The sequence below is a fragment of the Sceloporus occidentalis genome, unplaced genomic scaffold (assembly GCF_023333645.1).
Source record: "Sceloporus occidentalis isolate IW3139 unplaced genomic scaffold, rSceOcc1.0.p SCAF_3, whole genome shotgun sequence".
Classification (NCBI taxonomy): domain Eukaryota; kingdom Metazoa; phylum Chordata; class Lepidosauria; order Squamata; family Phrynosomatidae; genus Sceloporus; species Sceloporus occidentalis.
The window spans coordinates 234,307,098-234,328,083 of record NW_028316983.1 but is presented as its reverse complement, the minus strand read 5'-3'; the positions used below and the strand labels follow the sequence as shown (position 1 = coordinate 234,328,083).

The 20,986-nt window shown below is 41.5% G+C and overlaps 1 protein-coding gene across 8 annotated transcripts in view; it reads left to right on the top strand.

Moving 5' to 3' along the window:
* The window catches only part of LOC149317630 (protein MTSS 1-like), a 186,850-nt gene that overhangs the window by 124,044 nt on the left and 41,820 nt on the right, over positions 1-20,986 (top strand). For all 8 annotated transcript variants that reach the window (XM_089517937.1, XM_089517936.1, XM_089517942.1 and 5 more), the window contains exons 4-6: positions 3,666-3,750; positions 4,697-4,788; positions 6,972-7,046. In XM_089517937.1, coding sequence (XP_089374063.1) covers positions 3,666-3,750; positions 4,697-4,788; positions 6,972-7,046 — 252 coding nt within the window. The remainder of the gene's footprint in view (positions 1-3,665; positions 3,751-4,696; positions 4,789-6,971; positions 7,047-20,986) is intronic.

The following is a 20,986-nucleotide window of genomic DNA, read 5'->3' as shown; positions in this document are numbered from 1 at the left end:
AGAAACAATACATATACACAGATTTCTAAATGAAACTTACATGGAATAAAAACTAGGTAATATTTCAAACAAATATACAATATGTATGCAGAGAAAGCTGGAAAAAGATGTCCATTCAATCGTATAGTTTAAAAAAACCTAATAAAACTTGGCTGTTCCCAGAAAACTATGAAGCCGCTTCAACTAAAAGGAATGCATAATGAAATTCTAAAATCTAATATAGGTCAAAAAATAGTAAGGTGGTTATAAACCTTTACAGGCAGGAAAACACATTTACTGGCCATTCCTGAAATAAGAACATTAAAAGTGATTACTTTAGAAATGTTTAAAATTTAAAATACGTAGTAAATATGAAATGGTAAAATATGAAATAGAAAATTGTATTGACACGAACACTAGCATAGCTGAATTTCAAAGAGGTAAGACAGGTTTAGGGAGGACAGTTTTATCAGTGGCTGCCGGCCATAGTTGATCCAAGTTCAAAAGCAGCATATCTGATTATCTGATGTGAAGAGCAAGAGATTATTGTCTCCATCATGCCATTAATTTCCCCCATGGGTATGTGATCTTCATCTTGGAGACAAAGATTCTGGAACTGATAGACATAAACACTGATTCAGGGAGGCAGTTCTTTTAAGAATTATGTTCTTTGGGATGGCACCATCTACTGGTTTAACTGTTCTGTGGTGTCTGGTTTACAGGAAGTCTTTTATTGTATCACATAATTGTTGGAATCCCCTGGAGTCATTGTGAATGGGAGCTAATGTGGCATAGTGGTTTGGGTGTTGGACTACAACTCTGGAGACCAGGGTTCGATTCCCAGCTCAGCCATGAGAAACCCACCTTGGGCAAATCACATGCTCTCAGCCTCAGGGGAAGTCAATAGCAAATCTCCTCTGAACAAATCTTGCCAAGAAAACCCCATGATAAGTTCACTTAGGCTTATCATAAGTAAAAAATGACTTGAAGGCAGACAGCAGCTGAGACACAGAGTGTGTCTCTTCTGTCTCTCAAAAATGCAGACCAACTGTGGTATGAAATGCAAACAGTCTCTCTCGAAAAACAATCTGGAGCAGTCTTTGCCAAATATGTCATTGATGGATGCTCTTAGCTGGGGTGCTGCTTTCACGGAAAGGAACAAGTGGTTGTGAGCATCTTTATAAAGAGCATGGAGGTGCAGAGGTCTGCAGGTGCACTCACCATTGGGAAGTGTTAACTTTTAGCTTGGTGAGTCTGGTGTCATGGGTAACTTCTCGATTATTTCTGAGCTTGGAGGAAGCTCAGGAACTACTCTTGGTAGTGTGATGAACTTTGCAGACATGCAGAAAGCAACAGGACTTGTTTTCTTTCTCTGTGTCCCTGAGTGTTTGCTTGAGAAGCACGCACCCTTTTCTCAGATAGGATCTCACCCTCCCTTTTGGCAGAAGGAACATGTCAGTGAGAAGCACAAACTTTGTGGTGTCTGGAATCCAGCTACCAAGGCCAACCAGAATTTGTGAATCTCTGAAAAGGCAGATCCTTGTAATACCTCCCATTAATTTGATTTGCAGTGGGGATTTGCAGATTTTTTGAACAGATACAACACATTCAATGATCCCAATGGTCTGATACATGGAAGATCCATACCCTGTTTGCTGTTCTACCAGCCACCATTTAAAGGTGATCAGTAAATTGACTGGCATTGAGACAAAAAGGGATAGTATCAGTTCAGAGATTTGGGTGTATGTGTGTGTGTGTGTTTCTGTTTTTACAGGGTCCTGCACTAGATTCAGCATCTCACCTGATTGCATAATCTTTAGTTGATGTTGTCTGTGTTTCCATTCCATTTCCCTTACTTGCACTGAAAACACAGATACATGTGGACTGTGTGGCAGATACAGTGCCTTGCAAAAGTGCATGCTCTACCTTCTACTTTTCCACATTTTTTTTTTTTTTTGGTGTTACAACTCAGAACTGAAATAGATTTAATTGGCATTAGGCACTCAACATGGTGCAGGGCAAAATATTTTATTTTTTTATTGTGGGGAAAATGTCAATTAAACAAAACCCAGCTGTCACTTGTTGTTTGTAATGAAACAAAATGGAAAAGTCAAAGGAGTTGAATACTTACGCAATTCTCTAACAACTCAGTTGGGGGCATCTTTAGAAACATAGTTTTGTGGTTTTGTTTTTAAAGGCTCTAGACAGGTTGAAAATGATTACTATGAGCAAATGAATGGCTTTTTTAAAATGACTTTTGTGTGTGGACTAGTACATACTGTGTACTTAGTTGGGAACCAGATTTCTAAGTATTGATCAGCTTTTCAGTTCTGGATTCATTCATGCTATTATGAGGGTTTTCGAAGATAATGGCTTGGTGGCATAAATTAGTTCTTCCTAGGGAGTGCTCTGGTGGAGTTTGGTAAAACTTTTTTTGTCAGTGCAGGTGTTCCAGTAAATCTCCCGTTATTGTTTAGTCCTTAATTTTAGGATGGGTGGATAGGGTGATGTGGCTTATATCCCAACTTCCCCCCTCAAAGGCGTGGGGCTCACAATAATATTAAAAGATCCAGATTAAAAATGTATCATCATTATCACCATCTACAATTGGATTGAAAGTAATTTAAAATGCAACAGTTTTTAAAAAGGGACAGCATCCACCCTTGCCTAGCAGGCAGTCAGTTCTCAAAATCACACTTGAATTAAAAAAAAGGCTTTTGCCTCCTGGTGGAAGGACAACAGAAAAATGGCAGTCTAGCTTCCCATGGAAAGGCATTTCTTGGTTAGTAGCAGCCACCAAGAAGGCCTTTCTCTTGGAGCCTCTCCGAATATGCCTCTGAGAGTTACAGTACTAATGACTGATAAAAGATTTTTAAGTTTTTCCAAGTTTTTCCATTAAATCTCTAAATGAACTGTTCGTTGTTCTTGTTTTGTGTAGGCTGATGACTCAAGTTATCACTAAATAAGTTCTCATTTTATTTGCTGTCTGTACCTGTCATGTCAAACTGAAAGCATTTGGAGGGACAGTTTCTCCACTCAGCAGATGCCTCAGGGGCAACATGTATTTTCTTTTTCCAAGGAAAATAAAATGTGAATTCAGTCCATAATCATGAATTCCACCTAACACTCAGTTAGACTTCTTTTAGGCTATCTCTGTATCATGCAGTGCGAGGCACTATTGAGTGAGAACATTCTTTCTTCGTCTATGTGTCATTCAGTAGTTTTTCTGAAGGCATTATGAACTGAATTAGGACTCCAATATGGCAAAGACTTCTGATAATTACAGGAATGAGCATCTTGTGGTCCTCCAGATGGTGGATTGCAAACAGGGTCAGGCCTAGACAACTAATGGTTAAGGAAGATGGAAATTACAGCAGAGCAATATCTGGAGGGCCACATTTGTCTACCCTTTCCTTAGTCTTATCCAGTTGTTTATAACTTGTGGTACCTCAGCTGTTGGGACTACAGCTAACAGAATCTCTCACTATTGGCTATATTGGCTAGGGTCTCTTGGAATTGAAGACAAAATACATCCAGTTTTGAGAATCATTGCTCTAACTTGTGCTTTAAATTTTTCCTTCTTTGAAGCACCATCTCAAGTATGTGGGGGGGGGGACCACATGCTACAGTTTTTTTAAAAATAAATGAATAAAAATATATCATTCTCTCTCTTTTTCTTCTTTCAGGTGCTACCAGAGAAATTGGTTCGGCTCTGACCAGAATGTGCATGAGGCACAGAAGCATAGAGTCCAAGCTCAGACAGTTTTCAAGGTGAGCCATGTATGCCAGCGAGCTGACAGGAGTTTGGAAATAGCTCTTCATTAGCTTCTGGACTACAGTCAAGATGTAATTGGTACACAACCCCTTTTATTCAGGACCAGATGAAATTGTTTATTGGGGCCAGCTTCCAGCTGACCTCTGATTTTCTGGCACTGGGAACACCCCCCTTTTTTCTCTCCCCAAACAAACTGGCCTTTGTGGAAGGAAAAGAGTTTAAACTGCCCATCCTGAGAAATTGGACTTGCTGGTCCAAGCTTTTCTACAAATTATGCATCAGGAATTCCTATCCCTAGTGTCACTGTAGCTCAGCAGTGAGTGAAGAGTACCAAAAGGCAGAGCTTTCTAGTACGTACTGAGCATTTGAGCTATTGCAACAAAGGCAAATATTTTAATGGGATTGCTCTAATTATTTTGTAACTCTCTCAAATGAATGTGAAAGTTTCTGTTGCATATTGGCTGAGAAATCTAGCTACAATGGGATAGACGACCTGGTGCCTTCTAGTGCTGGGGCTACAGCTCCGGTAATGCTTGATAATGCTGTCTTGGGGCTGTTGGGAAGTGTAGTCTAAACAATCTGAAGAGAACCGAATTGCCTTCTCCTGTGAGCAACAAAGAAGGAAATCCCTGGTGGAAACATAATTGTAAAGTGGCAAGCCACAGTCTTTCAGTTGCAGCCCCATGCTTCTTGTTCCATTTCCAGCATGGAGCCAACAATGCAAAGGCTGTCTTACTGGAGTGTTTTAAAGATTGTTAAGTTAACGTATGTAAAATCCTTTGATCCATTTTTTTAAAAATGTATTTTTATAAATGCTAAGTGGTTGCTAACATATATGAAGGGATTGTATACTAACATACCATAATAGGCTTAGGGATAGATTCAGATTGATTTTTTCACTACAGGATTTTAGTCCTCTTTTTGTTTTCTCAACAAAACTAGTGCTTTAATTGACTGTCTGATAAACCCACTACAAGAGCAGATGGAAGAGTGGAAGAAAGTGGCCAATCAACTGGACAAAGACCATGCAAAAGGTAATAATGTGGTTGGGAGATAGTCAACAGATTCTACTAAATAAATATGTTGCTATTGCTCTTTTTTAACAGACTCTCTTCCCTAACAGTTTCTTTTGTGTGTGTGAAGTTTTCTCAGAAAGATCATTTTCAAAGAAATAAACATGTTAGTCTGTTTCAATAATTTTGTGGCTTTTTAAAACAGATCAGTTTATTTCAGCATGAGTTTTCGTGGACTACAGTGTATCTCAAGTAGTAGACTGTAGCTTATGAGTCTTATGCTAAAATAAATTGATTATTTTTGAATGGGCCAAAAGACTGTCTCATTTTAACAGTAACAGTATTTATTGGCACCTTCTTATCCCCAGTTAATAAACTGAGAATCTGGAGATCACATTCTCCTTTATTGCATTCCTCTTATTTCTGCAGTGCCAATGTTGACAGTGAGGTTAAGGTTGAAGCTAACTAGGTTTTCTGTTTAAGCACTGTCTGAAATTCACATTTTAATGTTTTTCATTCAACCAGATCCTGGCTGAATGAGAATCCTAGGTCCAAAACACAATGTAGAAACAATCCAGTTTGAGGCCAGTTTAACTGTCTGGGTTCAGTGCTAGGGAATTCCAGGAACTGTGGTTTTGTGAGATATTTAGCCTTCTCTATGAGAGAGCTCTGGTGCCCCAATAAACTACAATTCTCAGGATTCCCTAGCACTGAGCTAGCACAGTTAAAGCAGTCTCAAACTGGATTATTTCTGCAGTGTGTTTTGGGCCCTAGTTAGCCTGATCAGTAGCTAATGTTTGTGTCAATGCAGAATTCACTGGTGAGTGGAAGTGGGTAGGCATAACTCTTTTAGAAGAAGGGAGGGATTGCAAGGTTTGAGTGTGTAATACTGTAGCTGGATCTTGGTACCTTATACTACGGATGACAAGAGCCAGTGTTTTATTGGCATGAGCTTTAAGACAGTTGAACTTGCCATCTGTAAAAGAGTGAGGTGATATACTTATTTTATACAGAAGTCTCCTGCCATGAGGTTAGCATATACTAATTGCTTGGTTATTTATATGTGTTTAAGCACTCCACCAAGTGGTGAGAGGTTGATACAATCAGAATTTATGGGCCTGAAATGTTTCAGTGACTACCTAGCCTGAATAACTGTTTCAGTCCTTATTACTGCATAAAATTGTATTTGTAATAGTAGTAACCATAAAGTACTACTGGTTTCCTAAGATGAAACAAAGTCATAATAGGGCCTGTTCTTTATGTATTTTAACTGCATTTTTATTAATGTGATCATGATGCTTTTAATACTAAATTGAAAGAGTAGGAAATAAGTCAAGAAGCATTACAGTTTATTACTTTATGTTAATATAGACAGAATAAAACACATCAGAATATAAATTATCACTTGAAAATGATATTGTCTGCCTAACAGCAGCCTGTCTGTCTGTTTTTAATGATTGCTGCGCATAATTGCTTGTTTTCAAAAATGCAGTTTTAATAATGAATGTATTCTACTGTTTTCTGTTTTATGATTTGTTTTTTTAATGTATTAGATATGTTAGTCTGTTGCAGAAAAAAAGAGGGAGTATTTTGGCTTCCTAAAGACTAAGAAAAAATTGTTATGCTGTTAAGCTTTCAAGTACTGTAATCCATTTCACCAGATGTATGAAGTGTTATCCCGAGTTACAGGTGTATACAGCAGGTGTTTTGGTATGGTGGGGACTGTAAATAGTGAGGTTAAAAGATTATGAAATGCGGAAAGCAGAGACAGTGGCACTCCTGTTATTAACAGTGTCCTTTCACAAAACACTTCTGTGTTACCAACAGCAGCTGCTTTGTAAATTGCTGTTGCTGATAACAAAATTGTCTCTGTCTGTATTTTCTAGATTTCATTTCCTCCTGACCTTAACTATTTACAACCCATTTGCCTGAAAACTCTGTGTGTGTGTGTGTGTGTGTCTGAAACTCAGGATAATGCTTCAGGTCTCTGATGAAATGCGTTGTATTCCACAAAAAACAATACAGCAACAAATTTGTTAACCTTTTAAATGTCATAAGACTGTATTTAACAATATTTATACCCTGCTTAGATCTGAATGTCAGCTAATGTATGTTTTTCATGTTCTTCAGCTTCTAGCAATGCCAGGAATAGCCTGAGTTTTTCAAAGCATATTACTGTGTATCACTTTGTTTGTCTCCTTTAGAATACAAGAAAGCCCGCCAGGAGATAAAAAAGAAATCTTCAGACACACTGAAACTGCAGAAGAAAGCAAAGAAAGGTAAATTCCCCTATTGTTTTTTCTTCTCATGCTAGATTAAGTGCTGCACTGAAGATTCCATCTTTGATTTGTAGGGATATATACATAAATCATATATTTAAATAATTACTTGACTGTATTGACAGTGTTTTTTAATAACACTATCAGTGCATTCAAGTAATTATTTATGTATATGACTTGTGTATTTAATCATATACTTTAGGTGTCTCATTTAATGCCCACTATGGAGCAATAATTACGAATTTGCACCTTTATTCAAAATTGTTAGATTGCCAACAACTGATATGGCCTCTGTATGTTGCTTGCACACCTATTCTTGTTGGACCACAGCAAATCCATTTCAGGTTATATCAGGTTATTGTAGGCGTTGCAGCAAGGATCAGAGACTTGTCTTTGGGTCTATTGAGAAGGAAGGAAGGAAAGAAAGCAAATTGTTCCTGGTAGTAAACAGGAATAATTTGAAGAATAGTAAGGAGATGAGCCTACTGAGAAACAATAACATTTAGTCTGAACTATTGGAAGGAAACAATTTCTTTGTCCATCCCATATCACAATGCACCCCTGTATTACAACATCTTGAGTGCAAGGTTGCTAGGCCTTTCAGTCCTTATCTTTAATTTCAATTATCTAAGTCAGGCCATGAGTAATGATTTCAGAAAGCTTGTGTTGAACTTTTGGCTAGGTCCCTATATTGTCTTATTCAGGGTAGGTGTCTGGAATAGGTCTTGCAATAGATTGAAGTCCATCCTCCTGCAGGAGGACATGCTGCTGGTGTTTCTCCTTCCTATTATTATCTTCTCCACCTGAATATGAAACCAATAACAAAAATGAGGAGATGGAGCTTTCCTTCTGGTGGTAGTACAGACTGAGTGTAGAGGGAGAAGGCAAGTCAGTAAAACTATTCAACCCAAGTCTTCCCACCCAAAAAAACATGGATCTGGTATACCCACATGCACACACTACCATCTCTCACATTTGGTGCCCAGTCTCCAGGCTGAAAAACATAGCATTACTGTATTGATTTGCGTAGCCTAATCCTGTGCTGGAACATACTTTTTGATTCTGTTTGTTTTTAAACATTTGAGTATAAAGTTTATTGACAATGAAGTGTTTTAACAGTAGCTTCCTTTCATTTCAGTTGGCAGTGCACAAATTTTGCAATGTATTTCATAACAGTGTAAACATTATTGAAAAGCAGACTTGCTATTTTTGATGCCTTACAGTAATGAAATTAGCAAATTATGTTGTGTTCCCACCCTTTTGTGTGTTCCATCTTAAATGGTATAACTCCTACAGTCACTGCTGTTCGTTGGCTGTTGTAACATTCATTTACTTGTGCTGAGTAGGAGGAAATAAACTGTCTAACTCATTCATGTGGATGTACTGATATACAGTATTTCCATGTGTAAACCACTGACAGATTTTAATAACAGGTGTAACTGTATTGGTCCAGGGTTGGTCTTTGTCCTGAAACCAAGGTTATATATGTTCAAGACTCTGGAGCAGGCATGTTTTTTGTGTGAAGCCCTGCATGCTTGCCTGTCCAACACCCCTGTCCCTTTTGTATTGTATAATTGGTCACCTGTTCAATTTTGTGGTTCCAATTAGCCATCTTGCCAATTTAGGGGGCACAGTGGTGGAGAGCAGTGATCCCAGCGTCACCTAGAAATGTTCCTATACATGCTAAGCCTTGATCTGGTATGAGGATCAAAGTATGGTATATGACATTAGGAGCAGGGTACCCATTATTAAACTGTCAAGGTCAGGATCTGACAGGGTTGGGGCGTAGAGAGATGAACTGTGTCCCATGCTGGCTGGGTTTTCTGTGATTTTTAAATTTATTTTAATATATTTTTTATTTATTATGGTATATATACCCCGCTCTTCAGCCCTAAAGGCTCTCAGAGTGGCTTACAATTATTATTTTTAATTAGACGGTTCCATGCCTTCAGGCTTACAATCTAAAAAGACATGACACAAAAGGAGAAGGGAATGGTGGTGGGGAAGGGGATCAGGTCCAGCAGTTCTTCTCTTCCCCTGAAGCCTGGACCATGGCAGATGGACTGGAAGGAGGGCTCTTCTTCTTTTTAATCTCTGGATCTCAAATACTATTCCATTTCTGTACTATATATACTATAATCTCAAATACTATTCTAGGGCTTTCTAAAGGCTGAGCTAGCCCATCTTTAGTATTTTTCTGATTTTGTTTTACCCTCCCAGCAGGTACATCCATTCAGCATAACTGTTATGACATTTAAAGTAATAGTAGTCAGGCAAAAATGAAGGAGTACATTCATGGTTTTTTATTTTATTTTTCAATTCAGTGTTGGTATCAGCTTAAAAGCAACAAACGGCTATAGTGACAATTGCCTTTGTCTCCCATGTAATTTGTATTCCCATAATGGCTAAAAAGTAGAAATTGGATTTTCTACATTTTGCTTTTATGGAATTGGCATTATCACTCCATTAGATGCTTGAATAGGAAAGGTAAAAAAGAAATGGGGGGAATAGGATATATTGTATTTCTGTATTTCTCAAAGCTTTCAAACATGTTAATATTCTATTTTAGGATAAGCTGTTTTTGTTTTTTAAAGTTCTTATGAGCCTTAATGTAGAATCAGGCTTTAGCTCTTGAAGAAATTAATATTGATTCTAGCTGAATGTGTGAAATGCTATAGTGTCCCAAATAGTATTTGGGAATCCTTGTGAACAGGTCCAGGAGGTACAGGATGTACAGAATATACAGTTGCTTTGTGAGTTTTGTTTTGAGAAATTGTGACCAATACCACTTTTTTTTTTTTAAAGGATGCTTTATAAAAAGTCGTTTCAGGAATCAGACTTTTTTCACTGAGGCTTATGGTCTCCCTTGCCATTTTTGCCTTTTATCATTTGTATAATTTTATAAAAAAGGAGAGGGGGGGGAGAGAGAGAGAGAGAGAGAGAGATAACAGACACACATTAGTTCTGTTCAGGTGTTCATTAAATGTGGAGGGAAATAGTGCTGTGGCCTCAGCTTTTCTACCCATGACTTTCCTGTGTTCAGCGGGAAGGCAAAGCTTGAAGGGAAAAACAGAGATGGAACCACATCCAGGTAATTCAGATGAATGTGATCACAGAGGTTCATATGATTGAGAAGTAGTGTTGCCAGAGTGAAAGCTGGAGAAGATAGCTATGCATTTAATGGCTGTATAGAAGAGGGAATTTCAGCAGATGTTGTTTGCTACTTGCAAGATATGGTAAAATTTTCTTCTTCTACAGAACTGTTAAAGGCATAGTAGGAGTTGTCTCAGGTTTTCAGTCTGACAAGCCTATGAGAACCTTGGTTCGTCATGGTTCCTGATCCAGTATAACTTTGTACTCACACTTGAGTGGACGGGCTAACATTCAGACCTTTTTGGTAAATATGGAAAGGTTATGTGTGGAGGGAATGGGAATGTGGTACCCATTGCCCTCAACAGTTAGAATTCTTGAATGCCTGAACAGGGCTGTTATGAATTGTAGTTGTGCTCGTCTGTAGTTACAGTTAGGATTTTGCAAATTACTTTACATATTACGATGCTTAAGAGTGGCCCTGTTACTATTCTGGCTGCTGCTGACTACTTCAGATGGGATACGCCAAGTGCTAGACAGCTCTTTGGCAAACAACAATAACTGAGTAGTTCTTAAACTTGGCAACAGGAAGAATCTCATAAGGAATGACTCAGGGAGCTGGTTATGTTTTTGCTTAGAGAAGAGAAAACTGAGAGGTGGCATGATAGCCTTCTTTATATATCTGAAGGGATGTCATGCAGAAGATGCTATGAGCTTGTTTTCTGTTGCTTCAGAAACTAGAGTAAGAACCAGTGGATTCAAATTATCAGAAAAGAGAGATTCCACCTAAATATTAGGAAGAACTTGTTTGCTGTAAGAACTATTCAACAGTACAACTGGCTCCCTCAAAAAGTGGTGGAGTCTCCTTCTTTGGAGGTCTTTAAACAGAATTTGGATGGACATTTTTCAAGAGTGTTGTAATTATGTATTCCTGCATGACAGGGGCCTGTTATAGACTGCCAAAATAAAGCTGCTTCGGGTCTCTTTGGAGGTATGCTATTTAAATGATGCATGGGTCCTAAGAGTCCGGAGGTTGCGCCAAAGCCACACTCCATTCCTAAGCACTGAAGTGCAGCTTTGGTGCAGCTTCTGGATTCTTAGGATGCATGCATCATATAAACAGCATACCTCCAAAGAGACCCGAAGCAGCTTTATTTTGGCAGTCTGTAACAGGCCAGGGATTGGACTGGATGGCCCTTGCAGTCTCTTCTAACTCTCAATTTGATTCTGTGGTTCACGGAGTAGCTTTTTTGAGAGGTACTTCTTGTATGATTACTGCTGTCACTGATCACACCAACATCTGGAACCATTTTTTAAAATAAATTGTAGAAATCTGAAGTGAGAGATGGGCATCCTTTCTGAAGCTCACCTCTGATTAATGTGACAGTGACCTGTCTCTTTCCGGGAAAAAAAAAAAAAAAAAAAGGCAAGGGAGAATTGGGTGATTTTAATAAGTCAATCAGTCCAAGGGTTTGGAAGTAATGATCTCTACTACACCCTGGCCATTTTAATAAGCCCTCCCCTTCTATAAAAATATAGAAATGAGGGCAAAGTTTGCTTCAACAACAACTATTGGGAGTAGGGGACTAATTTAAGGGAAGAGGGGCTATTGTTGTTTGTTGGTGAGGATGAGACAATCAAATCCAAGCCCAAAAAGAAGTCTAGGGGGTTGTTGCTTCCAGTTTGGCTTTAATGTGTGTTGTCCTCCTATTCATTCTTGAACCTGGCTTAAAAACATCCCTAACTGGAGTCCCAAGAAGTAAAAACAAGGTCATTTTCTACATCCAGATGGAGGGAGGTGGAAGCAATATGATTTCCCATATAGGTGGATTTCTAAAGAAGAAATACATTAAATTATAGCTCTGGCTGGCTAGTTGTGATGTAGACTTCAGAAGACATTAATCTGACCCAGTTGCCTGTCCAGACAGACCTTTAAGCAGGTCAGGTAGGAAAGTGAAACACTTCTGTATTGCAGACACAGGTATCTGATCAGCTTTTTTCTGGCCAGTTGCTAATGAATTGCCACATTTAGAGTAGGGCAAAATGTACAAGAGTGGGGTGTGACAATGTGGAGAGCAGAAAGTAGAGATTTGGCTCTTGCACTAGAGTGATGTGTATATGGGATTATCTGTAGTCTTACAGAGATGGTATATCTGGAATCCATGTTTGCTTTGTCTGGTTGTTTATTGTAGTCTTTTCAATTTGCCATGCCTATCATACATGGTGAATACTTTAAAATGGCAATCTGTCCTTCATGTTTTCTGTGCATTTTGGTTGAAACTACATGAAGGAGAATTTATACATTTCTTCACATGCAACCAATTGCTGCATTGTTTTGTGATGTGATTGAATGTGTTTCTATATTGTACCTTGCCTTTTAGGTTATGCCTTCATCAAGAACTCACAATAAGAATGTTAAAAAAATGAAATGAAATGACAGGGGCTATAAAAATGAAATGAAATGACATGTGACCATCAATTTTTATGCATTTTCTCTTAATGATCACATTTCTCTTCTGGGTGTTAAAGGTAGTAATAGAAATGTAGCTACCAGCCCCCCCGGGGGGGGGGGGATGAAAGCATTGCCTCCAAATATCATAAAACTGTGTCAAACTGAATTATTTCTGCAGTGCAGCTGCAGCCAAAGTGACAGAGGGATTACAAACACAGGAAATAGAAGAGTTCTGGGACTGAATGATTTCTAGTGTTTCACCTTCTGGAATACTAGAAAGTTGCTTACTAAAAAAAATTAATTTGGGTGTCTAGGATTCTTATAGGGGGGGCAATGCCTTCATCCCCTATCACCACCTTAGCTGCACCTCTGGTAGTAGTGTCTGAGGTTTAAACCAGATTGTAGTACATAATTCTAGTTGCTACAGATATATTGGAGTTTTTATATTTAATACCTTTTTTAAAAACTTGACTAGAATTCTTGTGAGTGATCTGAAGCCTGAAATTTTAATTTTGCAATCAACAGTTTTAAATTTACCTGCAATATGTTAAGGTGCAGAATTGATCTGGAATTTATTGCAGTGCTACAACTTCCCCAGTGGTCCACTGCACTGTATATGTGCATGTATCTGTCAATATTAAGACTTCTTTATCAACAGCACAGAAAACACTTCACCCTTGGTGTTCTACCAGGGGGAATCTCAAGAAAACATTTGGCTTCTGCAAAATTTTTACCTGGCCCTTGCCCACTCTTTTTCTCTCACGGACAAGCAAATTAATAAACTAGGGATTTCCTGCATTCATTTAACTCTGAGCTTTTGTGAGCAAGTCATATAAAATAGTCTGTTGATAGGTTGATAATCAGCTGTTCATAACAAAAACAAAATTTTACTGTAGTACATAATTGAGTCTCCCTTAGCCAGAATTCCAAAACACTCCAAAAATCAAACCTTTTTTGTGGGTAGATAGTGACACCTTTGCTTTTTGGTGGTTCAGTACACAGACTTTGTTACAAGGTTATTTAAAATATTGTATAAAATTACTTTCAAACTATGTGTATTTATGAAAAATAAATAAATTTTCATTTTAGGCTTGGGTCCAAGATACTGTAATTGCATTATATCTCATTATGCAAATACAAGTTTTCTAAAATTTAATAAAATAATATAAAATACAAAATACAAAACACCTCTAATCCTAAGCGTTTCTGATAGGGAGACGCTACCTGTATAAAACATGACAGTACACTTTGAACATTAACAAGAGAATACTGGGGTTACATTTCACTTTGATAATCGGCTGTCTTTGGGCCAGTGAATAACATTTTTTGCAGTTAAGTCTCATGGTTTTGGACAGGAAGTCTCCATATAGCTCTCTCTTAAAGGAATTGGAGATGTTTTTCATATGTTTCAAAGACAACTTTCATCCAACAGATGTTTAGATTTTATATGTTAGAACTCTTTGTTGTGAAAATATTTATTTTGGGAGAGAATAATACTCATTTAAAAAAGAAGCAAAAAAGTTGGTCAGGAGAGTTTTGTTGCAGTGGTCCCTGTGGTATATATAATTCAAATTCATTATTGGCATCTGGGTGTGTGTGTTAATATGCTGTGTTGGAAATGTTCTGTATCATCTATTTGATGTATCTACAGAATGTCACATAGCCACTTCATACTTCAGGAATGTGAATTACTTGTCACTCCTTTCTTTAAAAAATAGTTAACTGTATTATTTGCTAGTAACAAAGGTGAAAGCAAACTCCTCCCACTGAACAAATCTTGCCCCCCTCCCAAAAGCACCCCATGATTGGGTTGCTTTAGGGTCATGATAAGTCGGAAACAACTTGAAGGCACACAACAACAAATTTAGTATTACAATGCTATGTTTAACTTGTTGGTTTTTTAAAAAAATACTCAGTAAAAAATTTAAAAAATAGGCCAGAAGTCCCTCAAATGATCCTCAAGTCAACTTTGTTTATTGCATTTAAAAAATTATAACATTACTATATCACTGTATCACTCAGAGGTGACATTCCCAGTTATTACTCCTTCTCCCCCAAGAGTAACATATCAAACGTTACTTCTAACACATCACTTTGCAGTTCTGTCTTAGAGGGCATGGTGGCTTCAAAGAAGGGTCTAACAACCCAAAGGCTTGGTAGACCAGAGGCTTCCCATCACTGTGCTAAATCTAGAAATGGAAGAGAAGGTCAGTTTTTAAGAATGGAGAAAGAAGCATGTTCCCAGTCCCCAAAACCATGTCTTGTAAAATCAACACCTCTCTCCCCCTTGAATTAATGTGATAGATCTAAGATTTCTCTTGGTCCCCTGTCTAATTCATTAATTTACATCATGTTGATCTGGCATGTAAACATTTGAACCATCCGCTATCAAGACTCCATAAAGAAATTAAGTTCTACAGCTAAATAAGTTTAAATTAGATTTTTGGGGGTTTTCCGGGCAATGTGGCCATGTTCTGCAAGAGTTTGTTCCTGATGTTTCGCCAGCATCAGAGAAGAAGCCAGCCACAGATGCTGGCGAAACGTCAGGAATAAACTCCTCTAGACCATGGCCACATAGCCCGAAAAACTCACAAAAAACTATGGATGCTGGCCATGAAAGTCTTCACAAGTTTAAATCTTGAATACAACAGATTTTGTTGGAGTGGGTGGGTAAAAAAGAATCTCAAAATTGGTAAGGTTAAAGTATTAAAGAAACAAGTAATGCTATGAATGGAACCATTTTGCTTCTCTTCAAGCTAATAATAATAATAATAATAATAACAATGAAGAAACACTAGGAGTGCTAGAATGCTGGTTTTGACTTCCTTTTATTTTCCTTTCCTGTGTCAATTTTTGTATCCTGCTATTTCTCATCATGCTCACCTTCTCGACAGCTGAGGCATTGGGTAAGTCTAAGCTGCACTGCATCTGGTGACTGGTTGGTGCAATTCTTGCTGTGGTCTCTATGATTGTCTATCTGCCTAGACTTTAATTTTGAACTTTTGGAAAAGGGCACCTTTTGGCCTTCAAACCCCCAAGAGCATGTTTTAAGGTTCATGCCCTCCCTAGTCAGATCATATATGAAGGCAGTAAGACACCACCAGAGCTGCAAAATAGTTCAGGTAGGAAAAGAGAGAGACTGCACTCCAGGTGGATTGATTCAATCAAGAAAGCCATAGCTCCAATTTTGCAAGACCTGAGCTGGTGACTGAAGAAGTTGAAGGTCTCTCATTTACAGGTGTTGTAAGCTGATGTTGACTTGATGACAAATAACAATAACAAAGCACTAGAATATCCCGCTCCCCACCCTGGCCAAAAAAAAATCTAGCATTCATTCAGCATATCAGGGACGTAGCCAAGGGAGGGGGGTTCTTGGGGTCCGGACCCCCCCTCCATTAGAAAAATGAATGGTGTGTGCTGCTGCGCCGTCGCACCCAAGCCCCATTATAATGGTGGCACTTAGTCTGGACCCCCCCCTTCCTAAAATCCTGGCTACGTCCCTGAGCATATTTTCAACAATATTAGCTCTGGCTGGATTTTTTTTTCTAGTCATAGTGTAAGGGTGTTTTAATATCCCAGTTTGCCTTCATTGCTTTTTCACGGTGCATGCAATGGAAAGAGACAGAATGCTATCGTTTGAGCATTGACCTATGACTCCGTAGAACAGGCTTTGAATCCTGCTCAGCCATGGAAACCCACTGGACAAATCACATTCTCTCCACCTCAGCGGACAGCAAGGGCAAACTCTCCTAAACAAAATTCTGCCTTGAAAACATTGCAGTAGGGTTGCCCTAGGTTTGACATAAGTCAGAAATGACTTGAAGACTCACAATATCAAAAAAATGCAGTGGAAGGTAGCTAGTTACATATCTTCCTAGTCTGGAAGGATATATTATTTATTTATTTATTGTTAAAATTGCAACTCAGTTTTTGTAAGAAAGGTGACTATAAAAGAATTAGTGCAGTAGAACTCCTTTGACTCTGGAGTGAGCCTAAGGTGGGTTACAAATGGCCCTCAAGGGGCCGTTTTCCCACCGCCGCCATTCGCTGCGTGGGGAAGCCCCAGTGGCCAGACTGCGAGGCTTCCCCGCACAGCGAAAAAGGAGCGCCAAAATGGTGCTCCTTTTCAAAACGTGGAGGTGGCGCCGTGAGGGGCGGAGCGCGCCCTCGTGGTGTCACTTCCGCCACGACATGTCTGGACGCACAGCATCCAAGACGTCAAAATGGCAGCGTCCATGTGGATGGGCGCCGCCATTTACGACGCGCTCCACGCGTACTGAGAGGAAGGGCCGTGAGGAAGGTAAGAACCTTCCTAACCCTAATACGGCCCTTCTTAACCCTAGTACACATGGAGCGCGTACTTTATGGCGGTTTGTACCCCGCCCAAGTGTCTAAGTCACCTCCTGTTGGATTGAAGGCAGTATCAGGCGCTTTGAAAATCTCTTTTGCAATTTCTCAACAGGTTGGTTTCAAAGATAATTTTGAACTAACGTCTTTTTAAAGTTCAGAGCCTAATATCATTACTGTTTGTAATCTCTTGATCCTAAAAAATCTTCCTTTCTCCTTTAAAACAATCACGTGCATGTTATTCCTTGATTAATCACATGTATGTCAGTGCTGTATACTGGAACCTGGTCAAACTAATACATCTTTACAAGTCTCCACTATTTGCTATGCTTCCTGTCTTAATTTTGTGGTGGCTTACTTGGAGTGGGGCTGTTTGGAGTAGAAAATGGTACATCTTGTGAGTTAGGATATTATGAACTTCAGAAAGCTTACAGCAAAGAAACCTGATGAAATGGTTATGTTTCTCTTTCATTAGTATGTTATGGTCAGCAATATCAATACCCACAAAAAGATGCCATAGGAGTAGTTGGGTCTCTCCAAAAAGATATTACCACAATAATAGTCAGTAGAATAGTCTTGGAAACTAGGATGGTAAGGGGTACCCATAATTCTGATTTGTGTCATCTTGTTTCTTTTGAGCATTGCTGCATCATCCCTGTCCTGAGTATCCAGATTAATTATATGAATGGATAATCTTAAAAAACCAGAGGAAACTAATCAAGAGCATCCCTGGCTTTTATCACAAAAAACACCCCTGTCTTGTACATTTTTATATAATCACAGTGTAATGCTTGGGTCCATTGTTTGTCCTGCAAGCATTGTGTATGGATGTCTATTAGAAAATACTTTAATCTTAAATTTCTTCTTCGTGGTCTCTGCGAATCATACAAATGGGTTTCACTGTGCCTGCACAGTGCTGTTCGGAAACTTCTAGAATCACTGGGCAAAGTTTACTTTGCAACATATAGAAACTTTTTGGCGGTAACTCCGCCCACCCGTTATAAGGCCCCTGCCTTCCCGCTCTTTCCCCAGTTCCTTTTTTCCGCCGTGCTGGTTGCTGTTTGGAACTTCGCTCTTGCTAGCTCGTTTGGATCACTGGTTCTGTTTGACTCGGACTGTTTTTTCTGGACTTTGGCTTCTCTTCTTCCCCCGTGTTATTTGACCTCGGACCGTGTACTTCGATTTGGATCTCGTTTTGGCTTGTCGACTTCGATAAAGGATGTCTCCTCCTTTCAAGAAATGCGACGTCTGTGGAGGAAAAGTTCCTGTACAGGACCCGCATTATTCTTGCCTGCTGTGCCTCGGCCGGGACCACGACCCCAGGGCTTGCAGCCTCTGTAAGTCTATGTCTTCCCAAGCCCGGAAGAACCGGGAATCGCGGCTGACGTCCGCGATAGCCCAGGGCAAGATTCGGGAGGGGGATTCCCGCCCTGCCTCAGCCCCTTCGGCTTCTGCTGTGACTCCTTCTCTCCCGGCCCGTGATGGCCCGGCCAGCGCACCTCCCTCTACTTCGCTGGATTCGGGGGTTTCTGACGCCGCACCCCCTGTGGCCCGCGGCTCCACTAAGCCCAGTGCCACCTCCAAACCCACTAAGCACCCTCATAAATCAGGGTCATTGGGTTCTGCTGCCGCCTCAGCTCCACCTCGCGAAGAGGGAGCCCCCTCCGAAGCATCGGGGTCATCCCAGCGAGCGGCCTCCGACCAGAGGTCCCATAAGGCGGCTTCAGCGACATCTTCCAGCTCCAAGAAGACCAAAGCCAAGTCGGGATCGTCGGACCATTCCAAGCCCTCCAAATCTGATGACTCCGCCTCGAGGAGGGCCACCTCCGAACCCGATGCCTCGGGCTCGAAGGAGTCTGTCTCCGGGAAAAAAGATGGAGCTGGACAGGCGGCTAGGATCTCGGAGTCACCGATCCTCTTCTTTCCCCTGGATGCGCCTGCTCGCCCTAAGTCTGGCAAAAAGAGGCAATCATCGGCCCCGGTCTCGACATCTTCTTCTGCTAAGAAGGCCAAGTCATCAGGTGGTCATCCAAGTTCTCAATCAGGGTCTCCATCCAAGAGGCTGGCCGCATCCAAGGAGGCTGCTGGGTCCCGGAAGGCCCATCATCGAGACCGTCCTCGTCCCGACTCCCCGGTGATGGTTGCTTCCCTCGCCACACCATCTGTTGAGGTCCACTCTCCTGTAAGGGATCGCGACCGTGGGGCCGCCATCCAATCATCATCGGTTCCAGCTCCGTCGGCTTCCACAGCGCTCCCCTTTCTCCTCTCAGATGACGAGGACCCTTGTGATCTTCCAGCGAGGTCCCCTTCACCTGCTCTGCATTCACCGGCTCGGGTACTTGATGATGCTACATACTTCTACGACTCAGAGACTGACCAGTTCTTCTTGCCAGTTCCTAGAGAGGTCGCCTTGGCTAAGCCCACTTCGGTTCGGGACCGTGTTCGTGAACAAGACCGTGCTCATAGCCAGGATCGACACCGACCCGAGGAACGTACCGACTGACCAGGGCCGTCGTCGGCGCCTTCCTTGCTGCCCGTGACCCGACCGACTGAACGCACCAGGCCTGTGGCTGCTGTTGAGTTGGTTTCTTCGGATTCTGAACCAGATCCCATCGGTTCTGATGACGCGTTGGGTGAAGAGGAGCTTGCTCGAGATTCCCCTCAATTCCTTCACCACCCGGAGATAGCCTCCCCAACGGATGATGTGAGGTCGTTTGCAGAGCATGTTATTAAGATGTCCAGGGCTCTGGACATCGAACTCTCATATCCTGAGGAGGAAGCCAAGGACCCGGTTGAGCGCAGGGTTCGCGGTCGGGTCCATGCGACACCCTCCGTTCCGTTCCTGCCGTCTCTAGAGACTTTGGTCAAGCGCTCCTGGGACGCCCCTTCTTCACTCCTTGGCCCGCCACGCAAAATAGAGTCCCTCTACAGGGTCTCGGCTCCAAGCTCACCATGGTTGACCTCACACCCTCGTCAGAATTCGGCTATCGTTGAGGGCGCCCAACAGGTCTCCACGCAGCGTCAGGCGGCGTCACCAATGGACAAGGAGGCCAAAAAGATTGATGCCTTGGCTAGAAAAGCTTATGCAGCGGCTGCATTGGCAGTGAAGGCGACCAACTACACTGCCTGTATGGGCGCCTATGTCCAAACCCTGATGGAGGGCATCTCCCCGATCGTGCCGGACGTCCCGGATGGGGTGCAACGGACACTGACTGAAATCAGGGATGAGGCCCTTTCCATTGGCGCCTGGCTCATCACGGCGTCCAGGAATGTCGTGGAGTGTTCGGGCAGGGCCATGGCAGCATCCATCGCCCTAAGGAGGCACGCCTGGCTAAGGGGCTCAGAGCTCAATTCTAGTGTCAGAGCCACCATTGAAGACATGCCCATTGATGACTTGGGCCTATTCTATGCCGAGACTGACGATAGACTTAATCGAAAGTTCAGGATGAAGGCGGCGGCGAGAAAACATGGTATGTCGGCCCCCGTTCCATCCCCTTTCCGCAAGCGATTTCGCCCTTGGCAACAGCAGCAAGGTCAATTTCATAGGTCCTCCTATCAGGACCGCCAGTTTCACCAGCAGGGCTCTCAGCGCCAGAGGTACCCATCCCAGTCCTCTTCGTCTTCTGGCCGCCGCAATCAGTCTTCCCGGTACCGTAAGAACCGCCGGCAAGACCCCGATCAAGGCAAAAAGAGGGCATGAAAACTTCCCGCGCACTTCGCCTCTCCTCTGTGCTTTTTGGACATCCTTAGGCCCTTTGCCAACGTATGGGCCTCTATTTCTTCCGACTCCTGGGTGCTAGACATTGTCTGTAGGGGCTATTCCCTCGAGTTCGAAGAGCTCCCGCCCACCGGAGCTTTTATTTCCACACACCCCCCTCGGACACCCTTCTCGATGAAGTGCGCGCTTTGCTTCTCAAAGGGGCAATCTCCCCGTTACCCCCCGAACACTGTTCCAGGGCCTTTTTCTCCAGGTACTTCACAGTACCGAAGGCAGATGGGGGCATCAGACCCATCTTGGACTTAAGAGAATTGAACCTCTTCCTCGAATACC